The 18,643-nt window shown below is 48.4% G+C and overlaps 1 protein-coding gene across 1 annotated transcript in view; it reads right to left on the bottom strand.

The window, feature by feature from the left end:
* The window catches only part of CARMIL3 (capping protein regulator and myosin 1 linker 3), a 67,501-nt gene extending 49,135 nt beyond the window's left edge, over positions 1–18,366 (bottom strand). Inside the window, exons 1-11 of the mRNA XM_032236625.1 lie at positions 18,337–18,366; positions 18,097–18,156; positions 17,658–17,779; positions 17,015–17,112; positions 15,022–15,092; positions 12,145–12,218; positions 8,710–8,785; positions 5,526–5,614; positions 5,239–5,333; positions 4,883–4,969; positions 3,116–3,225 (exon numbers count right to left, since the gene is read on the bottom strand). Coding sequence (XP_032092516.1) covers positions 3,116–3,225; positions 4,883–4,969; positions 5,239–5,333; positions 5,526–5,614; positions 8,710–8,785; positions 12,145–12,218; positions 15,022–15,092; positions 17,015–17,112; positions 17,658–17,779; positions 18,097–18,156; positions 18,337–18,366 — 912 coding nt within the window. The remainder of the gene's footprint in view (positions 1–3,115; positions 3,226–4,882; positions 4,970–5,238; positions 5,334–5,525; positions 5,615–8,709; positions 8,786–12,144; positions 12,219–15,021; positions 15,093–17,014; positions 17,113–17,657; positions 17,780–18,096; positions 18,157–18,336) is intronic.
* Positions 18,367–18,643: the final 277 nt, after the last annotated feature.

Genomic DNA, 18,643 nt, shown 5'->3' with positions numbered 1-18,643 from the left:
TCTGTGCAGGGCCCACATGAAGGCTCCGGAAGGGCGAAAAATGGCCGTCTCGGAGGTTTCTGGTCTCCGGAGCATCTCCGGAACCCGCGGGAGGCCGTTTTAGCCCTCCCAAAGGCTTGAGGAAAGCCTCTGGAGCATGGGGAGGGCAAAAACACCCCCCATACACACACACACACACCCTGTGATGCAGGAGTAGGCCACCCCCAGTATGGCCACGCCCAACCAGCAACCGGAGAGAGAACCAGTTGCTAAATTTTTTCAATCCCGCCCTTACACCCAGCTGTGAAGTGAATCTGGCTTCCCCACTGACTTGGCTTCTTCAGAAGGTCGCCAAAGGGGATCGCGGTGACCACCGGGGACGCTGCGACCGTCGTTAAAGTATGACTCGCTTGCCAAGGCTCTGAATTTGGATCGCGTGACGGCGAGAACGCCGGAAACGGGGGTTGTCGGTGTGAAAAGCAGTCATGGCCCTTTTTCCCAGTGCCGTTGTAGCTTTGGACGGCCACTAAACGAGGGGTTGTAAGTCGAGGACTATTGGCCTTTGTACCCAAGGGTGTTTTTTTTGTTTTTTTTTACTCGTCTAATTTTGAATTTCCCCATTTTGGAACTCTCCCCATTCTGAAGAAACGGGGAGATGATGAGCCAAGATGAAGAGCCGAGGTGGCGCAGTGGTTAGGGTGCAGTACTGCAGGCCACTTCAGCTGACTGTGATCTGCAGTTCAGCGGTTCTAATCTCACCGGCACAAGGTTGACTCAGCCTTCCATCCTTCCGAGGTGGGTGAAATGAGGACCTGGATTGTTGGGGGCAATATGCTGACTCTGTAAACCGCTTAGAGAGGGCTGAAAGCCCTATGAAGCGGTATATACGTCTAACTGCTATTGCTATGTGCATATGATAATGCTGGGTGCCACTCCCTTCAATATTGGAATTCTCATCCCAAAAGGGATTTTTCTGGACAATACAATACAATACGATGGCAGAGTTGGAAGGGACCTTGGAGGTCTTCTAGTCCAACCCCCTGCCTAGGCAGGAAACCCTAAACTAGCGGTTCTCAGCGCGCGAATGCGTATTTACTCCCTGTGACGCTCCGGGACACCTCCACGACGCGCCAACTGCTCGGCAGAGCATCGCGCAGGCGCCCTAACACCATGCGCGTAAGCACCAAAAACTTCAAATACCGGTAAGGAGCACGGGTGGGCGGGCCCTCTGGAGCACCGTACCAGAACGGTACCTGGTGCTGCTGGTAGGCACCAGTACGCCCGTAGCAGGGCGTACCATCGTAACCCACTACTGCCGCATGCCCACACACATAATTTAATGGCCCCCGTGCCATGCTTCCTGCGCATGCACAAATGACCTCCCTCCCACTGCCCTGCGCATGCGCACACGGCTTTCTTGGAGACTGGGGAGGACGGAAATGGCCTCTCCCGTCCCCCGGAGGCCCTTGGCAGATGGGAGACGGCCCGTTTTCTGACTTTCAGTGGGACCGGTAGCTCCGTTTTTCGCTCTCCCCAGGCTCCAGAGGCTTTCTAGGAGCCTGGGAAGGGCTAAAACGGCTCAATACACAAATCGGAAGTTTGGGAATGGAAGTGTGAGTTGCCCATTGGGACGTTTTACTCCCTCCGGAGGGGGGAAAACCGTGGCACGACAAAACCGCGGTCCACTAAAGCGCGCCCGATTAAAGCGCGTCGCTGACGTCATCAGCAGCGCGACAACAACGACCGCGGAGAAAAAAGGGCACTTTAAAAAGCGCTTTTAAAGCAAGCCGATTCATGTTAAGGTAGGGGTTAGGTTTAGGGTTAGGGTTAGGGTTACGTTAAGCGTTAGGGTTAGGTTAAGGGTTAGGTTTAGGTTTAGGTTTAGGGTTAGGGTTAGGGTTAGGGTTAGGGTTAGGTTTAGGGTTAGGTTTTGGGGGGTTAGGTTTAGGTTTACGCGTTAATTTTAGCTTTACTGCTCACAGCGTGCTTTTTTCATCGCGCTGTGATGACGTCAGGTACGTGGTTTCGTCGAGCGTGCTTTAGTCGACCGCGGTTTTGTGGTGGAACCGGAAAAACAGGCCCAATGCGCAAACCGGAAGGAAGAGGAGAAGAAAGGAGGAGGAGGAAGAATTGAGAAGGGGTAGGCGGTAGAGGAAAGGAGGAGGAGGAAAAGGAGGGGAAGAAAAGAAAGGAGAAGGAAGAGAAGAAGAGGAAAAGAAAGGAGGAGGGTGAAGGAGGAGCGGGAGGAAGAAAGGAGGAGGAGGAAGAATTGAGAAAGGGTAGGCGGTAGAGGAAAGGAGGAGGAGGAAAAGGAGGGGAAGAAAAGAAAGGAGAAGGAAGAGAAGAAAAGGAAAAGAAAGGAGGAGGATGAAGGAGGAGCGGGAGGAAGAAAGGAGGAGGAAGAAGAAGAAGAAGAAAGGAGGAGGAGGGGAGGAAGAAAGGAGGAGGAGGAAGAAGAAGATAGGAGAAGGAGGGGAGGGGAGGAGCAAGAGGAGAAGGGAGAGGAGAAGAAAGGAGGGGGATGAAGGAGGAGGGGGAGGAGCTGGAGGAAGAAAGGAGTGGGAAGGAGAAGATACCCGAAGGAGGGGAGGAGCAAGAGAGAAGGAAGAGGAGAAGAAAGGAGGGGGGATGAAGGAGGAGGGGGAGGAGAAAGGAGAAGGAGAAGGAAGAAGAAAGGAGGGGGAGGAGGGGAAGGGGAGGAAGAAGGAGGAGGGGGAGGAGGAAGAAGGAGGAGGAGGAAGAGGAAGAAGAAAGAAGGAGAGGGAGGGGGAGAAGGAAGAGGAGAAGGAAGAAGAAAGGAGGAGGAGGAGGAAGAGGGGGAAGGAAGAAGAAAGGAGGAACAGGAGGGGGAGGAAGAAAGGAGGACGAGGAAGAGGAGGAAGAAGATAGGAGAAGGAGGGGGAAGCAAGAGAGCAGAAGAAAGGAGGGGGAGCAGGAGGAGGAGGAAGAGGAAGAAGAAGAAGGAAGGAGAAAGAGGAGGAAGAAGAAAGAAGGAGGAGGAGGAAGTGGAATAACGGAATCACAGAGTTGGAAGGGACCTTGGAGGTCTTCTAGTCCAACCCCCCCCCCCCCCTGCTCAAGGCAGGGAAGCCCTCTGGACCACTTCAGGCCAAGGGATGAGGTGCCAATCACTCACATTTGCCTCGTCCGTGCCCAGAAGCCCGGGGTTTTTGCTTAAGTCAAGATGGCGGAGAGAACTGGTGAAGGCTGGGTTGGCACTGAAGGTCTGGCACAAAACGGCAAGTCCTGAGCAAGGAAGGAGAGAGCAATTTTGAGGGTTCAAAGCCCACTTCCCCAACTTCCATCCCCCAGAATCCCCTGCAGTGGCTATGCTGACCGAGGAATCCTGGGAGTTGTAGTCCAAGGAGACCTTCTGGGAAACAAAGGCTTCACAATCTGTAGAGGGCCCAGTTAGCCCTCCCCAGGCTCCCTTTTTTTTCTTCTCTACTTCTTTCCTCCCTCCCTCTTTCCTCTTTTCCTTTCCTTCCCTCTTCCTTTCTCCCTCCATCCCCTTCCTTCTTCCTTCCTTTCCTTCTTCCTTCCCTCCCTCCCTATTTCTTCCCTCCTTCTTTCCTCTTTTTTCCTCCCTCCCTCCTCTTCCTGTCTATTCTTCTCTCCTTCCTTTCCCCTCTCCCTCCTTCCTTCCTCCTTCTTTTCCTTCCTTCCCTCCTTCCCTCCCTCCATTCTTCCTTTGTTCCTGCCTTCCTCTTTATTTCCTCCTCTACTTCCTCCTCCCTCCTCTTTATTTCCTCCAACTCTCCCTCCCTCCTTCTCTCCATTCTTCCTTTGTTCCTGTCTGTTCCTGCTTTCCTCTTCCTTTATTTTCTTCCCTACTTCCTTCCTCTTCTTCCTTTATTTCCTTCAATCCTTCCTCCCTCCCTCCTTCTTCCATTCTCCCTTCCTTTCCCCTTCCTTCCTTCCTTCCTTTCCTCCTTCCCTGCATTATTCCTTTGTTTCTGCCTTCCTCTTCCTTTATTTCCTTCTCTACTGCCTCCCTCTCTCCTTCCTCTTGCTTTCTATCATTCTCTTCTTCCTTCCTCCCTCCTTCATGCCTTCCTTCCATCCCTCTATCCTTCCTTTCTCCATCCTCTTCCCTCCCTCCCCTTCCTCCTTTATTTCCTTCAATCCTTCCTTCCTTTCTCCCTCCCTCCTTCCTTCTTCCATTCTTCCTTCCCCTTCTTCCTCCCTCCCTCCCTCCTTCATCTTCCTTCCTTTCCTTTCTCCTCCCTCCTCCCTCCTTCATCTTCCTTTATTTCTTTCAACCCTCCCTTCCTCCCTTCCTTTCTCTCTCCATCCTTCCTTGTTCCATTCTTCCTTCTTTCCCCTTCCTCCCTCCCTCCTTTGCTTCCTTCCTTCCATCCCTCTGTACTTCCTTCCTTCCTCCATCCCCTTCCCTCCCTCCTCTTACTCCTTTATTTCCTTCAATCCTTCCTTCCTTTCTCCATCCCTCCTTCCTTCTTCCATTCTTCCTTCCTCCCCCTCCTTCCTCCCTCCTTCATCTTCCTTCCTTTTCTCCTCCCCCCTGCCTCCTTCATCTTCCTTTATTTCTATCAACCCTCCCTCCCTCCCTTCCTTTCTCCCTTCCTCCTTCCTTGTTCCATTCTTCCTTCCTCCCCTTCTTCCTCCCTCCCTCCTTCATCTTCCTTCCTTCCCTTGTCTCCTCCCTCCCTCCTTCCTCTTTCTTTATTTCCTTCAATCCTTCCTCCCTCCTTCCTTCTTCCATTCTTCCTTCCTTCTTCCCCTTCTTCCTCCCTCCCTCCCTCCGTCAGCAACCACGAGCAAAGGATTCATAAGGAAGGCAAAGGCAGCAGCGCTGCTCAAAGATCCTTCTCCGAAGCAGCGCCAACCCCAGATTCCCTCTTCCAACCCCTCCCTCTCTCTCCAACGGTGGGTGCCCGGGTACCTTTAGCAGTGATGCTGGTCTTAGAGAGGCAAAGTTTCCTAAGGCCTTTGGGAAAACACAGGAGCTGCTGACTCAGGGCCCCCAGGCCTATGCAGAGGGGGAGAGAAGAGAGAGGGGTCAGGGTCTCCTCCCCCCCCAAGGACCTCCCCCCCCCCATTTCAAAGCAAGCTTAGATCATCCCACAGTCTTCTTGCAGGGTCCAGTGTTCGCGGACGTTGCTGGATCCCCTATCTTCAACCCCCGCCCAGATGTGGTGGGAACCCCTAATGCCAACCCAGTCAGCATTCCGGGAGCTGAAGCTCCTCTGCTCGTTTTATGGGGGAGCCCTGGGGTGCCAGGGTGGGGCTGTCCATCACCTTTGTCCTCCAACGGGTTGTGGGAGAGCGTCAGGACGTGGAGGGCAGTGTTGGAGTTTTCCGCCAAGACGTTGGCCAGTTTGATGGCGAAATCCCTGCGGCCCAAGAAGAAGGAGAGGAGCAGGTCAGGTGGGAAATCTTAACCGGAGAAGCAGGGTTTGCGACGGGAGGAAGATGGAAGGGATAAGAATGGAGGGAGGAGGAGAGAAATGATCTCCCCCAGCAGCGTCCCCTTTGGGTGTTACTCAAGGGGAATGTCAAAATCGAGAGAGAGAGACAAGGCTCACGTTTTTAACCCTGCGTTGTCCAGCACCAGCTCCTCCAAGTGGTGGGATTTGCTCACCGTGTGCAAAATCTGCTCTGCGACCTCAGAGCCCTGAAAAGGGAGAAGAAAAGGGGGGAAGTAGAGGAGGAGGCAGGAGGAGGACTTGAGCAGACTCCTTATCAATCCATCCATCCATTCATTTTTCTGTCCATCCTTTCCATCCCTCCTAGCATCTATCCATCTGTCTGTCCATCCATCCATTCCTCTAGCCATCCATTCCTCTAGCCATCCATCCCTTCATTCATCCACCCCTCACTCATCTATCCATCTGTCCATCATCTAATCCATCCATCCATTCTTCTCACCCATCCATCTATCCATCCATCCATTTTCCATCCATTCCTTTATCCTTGCATCCATCCATCCATCCATTCTTCTCACCTATCCAACTATCCATCCATCCATTTTCTATCCATCCCTTCATCTATCCTTGTATCCATCCGTCCGTCCATCTGTCCATTCATTTTTCCGTCCATCCTTTCATTCATCCTGGCATCTATCCATCTGTCTGTCTATCCATTCCTCTATCCATCCATCCATTTTTCCATTCACCCCTTCATTCATCCTTATATCCAATCATCCATCTACTCACCGATCCATCCATCCATCCTCCATCCATCCATTCTTCTCACCCATCCATCTATCCATCCATCCATTTTCCATCCATCCCTTCATCTATCCTTGTATCCATCCATCCGTCCATCCGTCCATTCATTTTTCCATCCATCCTGGCATCTATCCCTCTGTCTTTCTATCCATTCCTCTATCCATCCATCCATCCATTTTTCCATACACCCCTTCATTCATCCTTACATCCATTCATCCATCTACCCACTGATCTCTCCATCCATCCATCCTCTACTCATCCATCCATCCATTCTTCTCACCCATCCATCTATCCATCCATCCATTTTCCATCCATTCCTTCATCTATCCTTGCATCCATCCATCCATCCATCCATTCTTCTCACCTATCCATCTATCCATCCATCCCTTCATCTATCCTTGTATCCATCCATCTGTCCATCCGTCCATTCATTTTTCCATCCATCCTGGCATCTATCCCTCTGTCTTTCTATCCATTCCTCTATCCATCCATCCATCCATTTTTCCATACACCCCTTCATTCATCCTTACATCCATTCATCCATCTACCCACTGATCTATCCATCCATCCATCCTCTACTCATCCATCCATCCATTCTTCCCACCCATCCATCTATCCATCCATCCATTTTCCATCCTTCCCTTCATCGTATTCATCCATCTATACTTTCCTCTACCCGTCCGTCTGTCCATCCACCCACCCACCCACCCACACACCCAACCATCCATCCATCATCTACTAATCCATTCGTCCATTCTTCGCACCCATCCATCTATCTATCCATCCATTTTCCATCCATCCCTTCATCTATCCTTGTATCCATACATCCATACTTTCCTCTACCTGTAGGTATATCCATCCGTCCCATCCATCCATCCGTCCACCCACACTTTCCTCTATCCATCCATCCCTGTTCTTCCATCCACCCACCCACTCACCCATCTATCCAACCATCCATTCTTCTCACCCATCCATCTATCCATCCATCCATTTTCCATCCATCCCTTCATCTATCCTTGTATCCATCCATCCGTCCATCCGTCCATTCATTTTTCCATCCATCCTGGCATCTATCCCTCTGTCTTTCTATCCATTCCTCTATCCATCCATCCATCCATTTTTCCATACACCCCTTCATTCATCCTTACATCCATTCATCCATCTACCCACTGATCTCTCCATCCATCCATCCTCTACTCATCCATCCATCCATTCTTCTCACCCATCCATCTATCCATCCATCCATTTTCCATCCATTCCTTCATCTATCCTTGCATCCATCCATCCATCCATCCATCCATTCTTCTCACCTATCCATCTATCCATCCATCCCTTCATCTATCCTTGTATCCATCCATCTGTCCATCCGTCCATTCATTTTTCCATCCATCCTGGCATCTATCCCTCTGTCTTTCTATCCATTCCTCTATCCATCCATCCATCCATTTTTCCATACACCCCTTCATTCATCCTTACATCCATTCATCCATCTACCCACTGATCTATCCATCCATCCATCCTCTACTCATCCATCCATCCATTCTTCCCACCCATCCATCTATCCATCCATCCATTTTCCATCCTTCCCTTCATCGTATTCATCCATCTATACTTTCCTCTACCCGTCCGTCTGTCCATCCACCCACCCACCCACCCACACACCCAACCATCCATCCATCATCTACTAATCCATTCGTCCATTCTTCGCACCCATCCATCTATCTATCCATCCATTTTCCATCCATCCCTTCATCTATCCTTGTATCCATACATCCATACTTTCCTCTACCTGTAGGTATATCCATCCGTCCCATCCATCCATCCGTCCACCCACACTTTCCTCTATCCATCCATCCCTGTTCTTCCATCCACCCACCCACTCACCCATCTATCCAACCATCCATTCTTCTCACCCATCCATCTATCCATCCATCCATTTTCCATCCTTCCCTTCATCGTATTCATCCATCTATACTTTCCTCTACCCATCCGTCTGTCCATCCACCCACCCACACACCCAACCATCCATCCATCATCTACTAATCCATTCATCCATTCTTCGCACCCATCCATCTATCTATCCATCCATTTTCCATCCATCCCTTCATCTATCCTTGTATCCATCCATCCATACTTTCCTCTACCTGTAGGTATATCCATCCGTCCCATCCATCCATCTATCCATCCATCCATTTTCCATCCATTCGTTCATCTATCCTTGCATCCATCCATCCGTCCACCCACCCACACTTTCCTCTATCCATCCATCCATCTGTCCTTCCACCCACCCACCCACTCACCCATCTATCCATCCATCTATTGTTCCCATCCATTCATTTTTCCATCTATCCATTCATCTTTGCTTCCATCCATCTGTCCACCCAGCCACCTACCTATCCACCATCCATCTATCCATCATTACTCATCCATCCATCCATTCTTCCCACCCATCCATCTTGAAAGGCGAGGACTGCCTGTAGTGGACAGGTGACCCCCCCCCCAAATTAGAAAGGACTCAAGGACAGTGGGAGGAACTTACCAGCCGCAAATCCTTGCAGTAAAGTTTGGTAAACCACTGGTTATAAGCCAAAGCTGCCACAATCAAAGCGAGATCTCTGGGACGAGAAGACAAATGGAAAAGGAAGAAGGAAAAAGAAGTTAGAGAAGAAGGATAAACCAGTGATACTTCACCTCACAAAAGTTCTCCTCTACTTTTAAAACCCACCCTTGGATTCTAAGGTTTCTCGGCCTTCGTCCCTTTAAAGCCGCGTGGACTTCAACTCCCAGAGTTCCCCAGCCGCCATTTTGGCTGGTGAATTCTGGGAGTTGAAGTCCACATAGCTTAAAGGGGTAGAAATGGAAAATACTTATCCTAGGAGTGCCTGAGGAAAGAACAAAAGCAATAGCAATAGCAGTTAGACTTATATACCGCTTCATAGGGCTTTCAGCCCTCTCTAAGCGGTTTACAGAGTCAGCATATCGCCCCCCAACAATCCGGGTCCTCATTTTACCCACCTCGGAAGGATGGAAGGCTGAGTCAACCTTGAGCCGGTGAGATTAGAACCGCCGAACTGCAGATAACAGTCAGCTAAAGTGGCCTGCAGTACTGCACCCTAACCACTGCGCCACCACAGGAGAATGTGTGTGTGTAAACGTAACCCCGAGGTTTCTCACTAACTAGGTTACGTGGTTGACCATGTTATCCTTTTTGTTTTGTTTTTTAATTTATTTTTATTTTAAATTTTATTGACAAACATGTAAAATACACACACACACACACAAAACTTAAGACGTACACCACATTTACACAATACAATACGAACAGGAGCTTCCTGTTCTTTCTAATAGCAATTGCCAATCGATATCGCTCACCTTATATTATTTCCCCTTCTATTGTATTTCATTTGGATTTCACCATTCTTAACCCTCTTATCTTACTCCTCTGTCTGCCGTTTTGGCTGATGACCTCTAGTAAGTTTAAACCACTTGGATACATATATATGTGTGTGTTAATTCTCCTTAACTACTATTTTTGAGCTTTGTTATCTTCCTTCATTCATCCTTGTTTCTTCCCTCCATCCACCTATACCATTTATCCCATATCTGGTAGAATTCTGATTCTTCTTTTTCCTGGATTTCTTTTGTTAATTTGTCCATTTCAGCACATGTTATCCTTTTTGAAGCAGGGATCAAAGAAGTGAGTGTTTCCAGCCTCAAGGCAGGCACAAAGAACAAACTGAATATTATATGATAGAACAGAATAGCAGAGTTGGAAGGGACCTTGGAGGTCTTCTAGTCCAACCCCCTGCCTAGGCAGGAAACCCTACACCGCTTCAGACAAATGGTTTATCTAATGTCTTCTTAAGGACTTCCAGTGTTGGGGCATTCACAACTTCTGGAGGCAAATTTTGTTCCACTGATTAATTGTTCTAACCGTCAGGAAATTCCTCCTCAGTTCTAAGTTGCTTCTCTCCTTGATTAGTTTCCACCCATTACTTCTTGTCCTGCCCTCAGGTGCTTTGGAGAATAGTTTGACTCCCTCTTCTTTGTGGCAACCCCTGAGATATTGGAAGACTGCTATCATGTCTCCCCTGGTCCTTCTTTTCATTAAACTAGACATACCCAGTTCCTCTATATAGGAAGTATTTTATCAATGGTTAGAGAATAGAAAGGGAAATTGGAAAGAAGATTAAAGAAGAATAGAAAATATGTTAAAAGAGAGGTATAAACAGGATAGCTATTAGTATTATGATGAGGAAGATAATTATGGTTAATATTATTATTGTATTTTTATTAGAAGGTATGTTAGGAGGAAAATGAGGAGGTTAATAATGCTCAATTGTTTCATATACCACAATTTTAAGATTAGAGAAATAATATTAATGTGAATGATGTAAATGCTGAAAGCTATATTTCCACCTAGATGACACAGGTTAAGGAAAGATGAAATGTTTATATGTTGAAAAATAAAAAACAAAAAATATACATATATACATACATACATACATACATACATACATACATACATACATACAGTGTGTGTGTGTGTATACTGTGTGTGTATGTATGTATGTGTGTGTATGTATGTGTGTGCGTATGTATGTATATATCTATATCATCTATATCTATATCTATATCTATATCTATATCTATATCTATATCATATCTAATCTATATCTAATCTATATCTATATGTATATCTATCTATCTATCTATCTATCTATCTATCTATCTATCTATCTATCTATCTATCTCTATCTATCATCTATCTATATATGGGAGACAATACAATACAATAGCAGAGTTGGAAGGGACCTTGGAGGTCTTCTAGTCCAACCCCCTGCCTAGGCGGGAAACCCTATACCGTTTCAGACAAATGGCTCTCCGACATCTTCTTAAAGACTTCCAGTGTTGGGGCATTCACAACTTCTGGAGGCAACTTCTGTTCCACTGATTAATTGTTCTCACTGTCAGGAAATTCCTCCTCATTTCTAAGTGGCTTCTCTCCTTGATTAGTTTCCACCCATTGCTTCTTGTTCTACCCTCAGGTGCCTTGGAGAAGAGTTTGACTCCCTCTTCTTTGTGGCAACCCCTGAGATATTGGAAGACTGATATCATGTCTCCCCTAGTCCTTCTTCTCATCAAACTAGACATACCCAGTTCCTGCAACCGTTCTTCCTATGTTTTAGCCTCCAGTCCCCTAATCCTCTTCGTTGCTCTTCTCTGCACTCTTTCGAGAGTCTCCACACCTTTTCTACATCGTGGCAACCAAAACCGTATTCCAAGTGTGGCCTTACCAAGGCCTTGTAAAGTGGTATTAACCCTTCACGTGATCTTGATTCTCTCCCTCTGTTGATGCAGCCTAGAACTGTGTTGGCTTTTTTGGCAGCTGCTGCCCACGGCTGGCTCCTATTTAAATGCTTGTCCACTAGGACTCCAAGATCCCTCTCTCAGTTACTACTATTGAGCCAGGTGCCACCTATACTCTACCTGTGCATTTCGTTTTTCTTGCCTAAATGTAGAACATTACTCTTAGACATGATAGCAGTCTTCCAATATCTCAAGGGTTACCCCAAAGAAGAGGGAGTCAAGCTATTCTCCAAAGCTCCTGAGGGCAGGACAAGAAGCAATGGGTGGAAACTAATCAAGGAGAGAAGCAACTTAGATATAAGGAGGAATTTCCTGACAGTTAGAACAATTGATCAGTGGAATAACTTGCCTCCAGAAGTTTTGAATGCTCCAACACTGGAAGTTTTTAAGAAGAGGTTGGACAACCATTTGTGGTGTAGGGTTTCCTGCCTACGCAGGGGGTTGGACTAGAAGACCTCCGAGGTCCCTTCCAACTCGGTTATTCTATTATATTCTAATTGTGGGTACCAGGCTCGGAGAGGAGACCATCAGTCCAGGAGGACATGGGGTTGAGAAGGTAGAGGAGATCCCTGACTGGTGGAAGGCTCTAAAGGTAGCTTCTCACCGACTTTCCAAGTGAGAGAAATCCAACAGGTTGAACTCCCGGTTGTCTTCGGAATGATAAATCGTGTCCACATCCTGGAAGCGGTTGAAGGGCCAGAGATAAGAAAACATTCAATTATTTGTACAGTTTCCATTGATTCCTCCCAAGGCCTCCAGTGGCTCCATTAAGCACCCCTCTTCTTCCCATCTTCTCCTCTCCCCCCATTGTCATGGCCTGGCAGAAAGGACCTTGGGAGTTGGAGGGAAAGCCGCAGAGTACAGTACGTGGATAGATGAGAGGCTGCTGAGTCCTCAGAAGAAACAGGACTGAAGGAGAGGGAGAGGGGAGAGGGAGAAGTGAGGAGAATGAGGGGTGAGGAGAAAGGAAGGAAGTGAGAGAGAAGAGGTGAGGAGAGGGAGTGGGAGAAGAGAGGGGAGGAGAGAGGAAGAGGTGAAGCGAGGGAGAGGAGAGGACAGGAGAGGGAGAGGGAGAAGTGAGGCGGGAGAAGTGAGGAGAGGAGACATAAAGGAAGGGAGAGAGGAGAGGAGAGGTAGAAGTGAGGAGAATGAGTGGTGAGGAGAGGAGAAAGGAAGGAAGGGGGAGAGAAGAGGTGAGAAGAGGGAGAGGAGAGGAAGAAGAGAGGAGAGTAGGAGGGAGTGGGAGAAGAGAGGGGAGGAGAGAGGAGAGGAAGAAGTGAGGTGGGAGAGGTGAGGAGAGGAAACAGAAAGGAAGGGAGAGAGGAGAGGAGAGGGAGGAGAATGAGGGGTGAGGAGAAAGGAAGGAAGTGAGAGAGAAGAGGTGAGGAGAGGGAGTGGGAGAAGAGAGGGGAGGAGAGAGGAAGAGGTGAAGCGAGGGAGAGGAGAGGACAGGAGAGGGAGAGGGAGAAGTGAGGCGGGAGAAGTGAGGAGAGGAGACACAAAGGAAGGGAGGGAGGAAAGGGAGACGTGAGGAGACTGAGGGGGGAGGAGAGGAGAAAGGAAGGAAGTGGGAGAGAAGAGGTGAGGAGAGGGAGAGGAGAGGAAGAACAGAGGAGAGGAGAGGAAGAGGTGAAGCAAGGGAGAGGAGAAGAGAGGAGAGGGAGAGGAAGAAGTGAGGAGGGAGAGGTGAGGAAAGGAGAGAAAGGAAGGGAGAGAGGAGAGGAGAGGGAGAAGTGAGGAGAATGAAGGGTGAGGAGAGGAGGGGAGAAAGGAAGGAAGTGGGAGAGAAGAGGTGAGTAGAGGGAGAGGAGAGGAAGAACAGAGGAGGGGAGAGGAAGAGGTGAAGCAAGGGAGAGGAGAAGAGAGGAGAGGGAGAGGGAGAAGTGAGGAGGAGAAAGGAAGGAAGGGGGAGAGAAGAGGTGTGGAGAGGGAGAGGGGGAGGAGAGGAAGAGGAGAGAGAAAGGAAGGGGGAGAGGAGAAGAGAAGAGGAAAAAGTGAGGGAAGGGAGAGGAGGGGAAAGGAGAAGAAGAAATGAGGAGAGTGAGGTGAGGAGAGAGAAAGGAAGGAGGGAGGGAAGAGGAAAATGTGAGGGAAGGGAGAGGAAAAAGTGAGGAGAGGGAGAAGTGAAGAGAGGAGAGAGAAAGGAAGCGGGAGGGAGAGGACAGGAGAGGAGAGGGAGAAGTGAGGAGAATGAGGGTGAGGAGAGTAGAAAGAAAGGAAGGGGAAGAGGAGAGGTGAGGAGAGGGAGAGGAGAGGAAGAAGTGAGGAGAGGAAGAAGAGAGGAGAGGAGAGAGAAAGGAAGGAGGAGAGGAGGAGAGAAGAGGAAAAAGTCAGGGAAGGGAGAGGAGGGGAGAGGAGAGGAGAAGAAGAAGTGAGGAGAGTGAGGTGAGGAGAGAGAAAGGAAATAGGGAGAGAAGAGGAAAAAGTGAGGGGAGGGAGAGGAAGGAGAGGGAGAGGTGAGGAGAGGGGAGAGAAAGGAAGGGGAGAGGAGGAGGGAAAAAGTGAGAGGAGGGAGAGGGCAGGAAAGGAGAGGGAGAAGCGTGACCCGTCAAAACCGCGGTCCACGAAAGCGCGATCGACGAAAGCGCGCATTTGACGTCATCACAGCGCGATGAAAAAAATTAAAAATCGAAATAAAAATTAAATTAAACCAAGCCGATTCACATAAAGGTAAGGGTTAGGTTTAGGGTTAGGTTTAGGGTTAGGTTAAGGGTTAGGGTTAGGTTTAGAGCGTTAGGGTTACATTTAGCGTTAGGTTAAGGGTTAGCGTTAGGTTTAGCGTTAGGTTAAGGGTTAGGTTTAGGGTTAGGTTTAGGGTTAGGTTTAGGGTTAGGTTAAGGGTTAGGTTTAGGGTTAGGTTTGGGGGGGTTAGGGTAAGGTTTTCGCTTTATTTTTACATTTTTCGATCACAGCGCGATGTTTTCGTCGCGCTGTGATGACATCAAATGCGCGCTTTCGTCGAGCGCGATTTTGTCCTCCGCGGTTTTGTGGTGGAACCGGGAGAAGTGAGGAGAGGGACAAGAGAGAAGAGAAGGGGAGAGAAGAGAGGAACAAGTGAGGAGAGGGATAGGTGAGGTGAGATGAGGAAAGGAAGAGGTGAGGAAAGGGAGAAGGAGGCATTTTTAGGTGGCAAAGAAGCCTTTTTGCCAAAGTAAAGATGTTTTCTCTCTCAAATTGAGGGCGAGGATCTTCAGCTCCTCACACGCTTGGAGTAGGTGAGTTTTTAGGAAACAAGGCTTCCTGCCTGGGAAGGAAGGAAGGAAGGAAGGAGGGAGGGAGGGAGGGAGGGAGGGAGGGAAGGATGAAAGGGAGGGAAGGAGGGAGGGAGGGAGGGAGGGAGGGAAGGATGAAAGGGAGGGAGGGAGGGAGGGAGGGAGGAAGGAAGGAAGGAAGGAAGGAAGGAAGGAAGGAAGGAAGGAAGGAAGGAAGTTTTGATGAAGAAACCAAGCCACCCCTCCCTCCTCTTGGCTGGTCAACTCACCCACTGAACTTCTTCCCGGCAAGACTGTCCATTGTAATCGCAAAGGGCAGCATAGGTTTCCGAGAAACCTCCTGAGGGCGAGACCCAAAAATACCCCCCAAAGAGTTATATTCCCTCTCAACTGCCTTCCTGGCCAAGCTTGACAAGCTGAAAATCCAACTTGCACTTGCAACCTTCTTACAAGAATTCCCCTTTCATTCTTAGCCCTGGCATCTAGATCAGGGGTGTCAAACTCAATTTCATTGAGGGCCGCATCGGGGATGTGTATGACTTCAGGGGGCCAGGGTGGGCATGGCCAGCTCGACGTCCTGCAGCCCTCTGCCAGTGAAAATAGAGCGTGCAGCCCTCCTGGGCTCCGTTTTCGGCTGCGCTGTCCTCCAGCAGCCCTCCCGGGCACCGTTTTCAGCTGTGCCGTCCTCCTGCAGCCCTCCCAGGCTCTGTTTTCAGCTGCGCCGTTCAACTGCAGCCCTCCCGGGCTATGTTTTCAACTGTGACATCCTCCTGCAGCTCTCTTGAGCTCCGTTTTCGGCTGCGACACCCTCCTGCAGTCCCATGGGCTTTATTTTTCGCTGCAAAGTTCTCCTGCATCCCTCCTGAGCTCCGTTTTCGCTGCTGGCAAAGGCACTGTGAGCTGGTCCTTTGTTGTTTCCAGGGGTCCCCTGCGGGGCAGATCTAAGCACCCTGTGAGCCGGATCCAGCCCGTGCGCCTTGAGTTTGACACCCCTGATCTAGACCATCTAGTATTTCAGGAGGACCGCTTGGGCGACCGACATCGCGCTGAGAGTTCTCGCAAACGGCTCCTTCCAAATCAGTTTCAGTTCAGTTCAGTTTATTAAATTTATATGCCACCCTTTTCCCCCCGAAGGGGACTCAGGGCGGCTCACAACTCGAACCGGGGAGGGGGATACAGACAAAAGATTTAAAAACAACAACATAACAATATATAATTTAAAACTCACAACAGTCATACCATTCGAGACGGGGGCAACAGCTCTTTAGCCCCAGGCCTGTCGGAACAACCAGGTTTTGAGGGCTTTGCGGAAGGCCTGGAGGGTGGTGAGGGTTCGAATCTCCATGGGGCGTTCGTTCCAGAGGGTCGGAGCAGCCACAGAGAAGGCTCTCCTCCGGGTAGTCGCCAGTCGACACTGGCCGGCGGATGGGATTCGGAGGAGGCCTAATCTGTGGGATCTAATCGGTCTAGTGGAGGTAATTGGCAGCAGGTGGTCTCTCAAGTACCCAGGTCCAATACCATGAAGGGCTTTATAAGTAACGACTAGCGCCTTGAAGCGTATCCGGAGACCAATAGGCAGCCAGTGCAGCTCGCGGAGGATAGGTGTTACATGGGTGAACCGAGGTACACCCACGATCACTCGCGCGGCCGCATTCTGGACAAGCTGAAGTCTCCGAATACTCTTCAAGGGCTGCCCCATGTAGAGCACGTTGCAGTAGTCTGTTTGCAGAATTGCAAATTCTGTTTCCGGCATGGCTGGACCCCTTCATTTGTGACTAGGTTCTATACCATTTATATTTATAATCTTTAGCCTAAACAACTGTCAAACATTTAGAAGGAGCCACAACAACTAGCAAACCATGAGGTTTAAAATGGATTTTTTTCCTGTGTTCGGCTTCCTTGAAATGAAACCTCAGCCAAAATACCTTGCATAGCCAAGAACTGGGGGATGGTGGGGGGAGATGACAGAAATCTGATTTATATGCTTCTAAAGCCTCAATGGCTACGAGCGCTTAAAAGCAGAATTACGTGGCTAAGTGGAGATGGCCGGATCCAGCAAAGCAATTTGTAGCTTTTTATAAGAACGCTTCCGGGATTCAGGTCAGTGGGCTAAGTGGAGAAATATACCATAACGGTAATTAAATTTTCATACAATTGGCTTCGTGGGGGGAAGATAGCAGGGCCCGAAACTCTCTGGAGTACAAGGATGCGGGGCCTGAAAAAACCCAAGCTAGACTCCGCGCGTCGCTCGCTTTCTCTCACCGCAAATGCTGTGAATGGTGGAATTCGAACTTTCCGAATTGGGGGAGACGTCCCGGGAGGTCTCCGGCGTTTCCACGTTCCCGTGACGGATCAGGCAGCTGGAATGGAAGAAGGTGGCAGAGGGATGGGGGGAGGAAAAAATGGAATTTATATCAGGAGTGCCTGAGTCTGAATTTTGATCACATGACACCCCCCAGGGACATCACACTAGTCATAAGTCTGGAAAACAGTCATAAGTCGCTCTTTTCAATGTCGTGATTTTGAACGGTCACTGAATGAATTGTTGTAGGGAGTGGTGCGGTGGCCTAGAGGTGGCGCTCTCGCCTCGCAATCAGGAGGCTTCGAGTTCAATCCTAGGTAGAGGCAGTTATTTTTCTCTCTCTGGGCATGATGAGAATGTATCTGCTGGACAAAACTCCTCATTGGCAACAAGAAAGGCAAACGGCCATTAAAAAACATTCTGCTAGCGCTATTCAGTTGCTCAGACTGCATCCCACAAGGGATTAAGGGATTGTTAAACAATGATGATGACTAAATGAACTGTTGTTAAATTGGGAACGAGCTGTATCAGCAAAATCGAAACTAAACACCAGACATTTTTTTGATCATTTCCCCAGCATTCTTGATGTTTTCGCTTACTCACACGGAAGCTGGGTTTGGGAAAATTTTGGCTAAAGCAGAGTTGACATGTCTGGTCATCTGTCCGGCACTTTCTGGAGTTGGAAATTTCAGGTTATAGTTGGCTTTTTCTGTTTCCACCAAGATCTGAATGTCAGGAAGGAAGAAAAGGGAAGGAAAGCAAAGAAGGGAGGAAAAAAGGAAAGAAGGGAAGGAAGAAAGAAAGGAAGAAAGAAAGGAAAGAAGGAAAGGAAGGAAGGAAAGAAGGGAAGGATGGAAGGGAAGGAAGAAAGGAAGGGAAGGAAGGAAGGAAAGGAAAAAAGGGAAGGAAGGAAGAGGAAGGAGGGAGAGAGGAAGGGAGGAAGGAAGGGAGAGACGGAAGGAAGGAACTTTGTAAAAATCGATCCTCAAGTCAATAAATAAAACTTATTTAATTTTATTAGCGAAATGAGCAGTTCCTTTACCTGGTTGTGATTCAATGGGCTTAATGCTCGGATCTCCAAGACATTGAATGAGCTTTCGGGCTAGGCAAGAGAAGGAAGAAATTTAGTCTGGATTTCTACAGGTATAAAAATGTACATTTCATTCAAGTCGAATGTCATTTGAGGGATGGGACCATGTTTTTCCCCCCTTGACAACAATACGGGAGAGGTCTCTTCCTGATTCCTATGTGATGTTTTTTTTTAAAGTCACAATGTTGGCACTTCCAATCTCCAATGTCGGTTCTGTTCCATATTTTCTATTCTATCCTACATTCTATATTTTCTACTTCTATTCTGTTCTTTTCCGTTTTGTTTCATCTATTCTATTCTATTCTATTTCATTCTGTTCTATTTCTTATTTTATTCTATTCTGTTCTAATTCTATTCTATTCCTTTTTCTATTCTATATTCTATACTATACTATTCTATTCTTTTCTATTTCTATCATTTTGTTCTACTTTAATTTCTATTCTGTTCTATTCTGTTTCTATTCTATTCTAAATTCTATTCTAAATTCTATTATATTATA

The sequence above is a fragment of the Thamnophis elegans genome, chromosome Z (genome assembly GCF_009769535.1).
Source record: "Thamnophis elegans isolate rThaEle1 chromosome Z, rThaEle1.pri, whole genome shotgun sequence".
Lineage (NCBI taxonomy): Eukaryota > Metazoa > Chordata > Lepidosauria > Squamata > Colubridae > Thamnophis > Thamnophis elegans.
The sequence above is the reverse complement of the archived record's forward strand: the minus strand, read 5'-3'. Positions and strand labels throughout refer to the sequence as shown.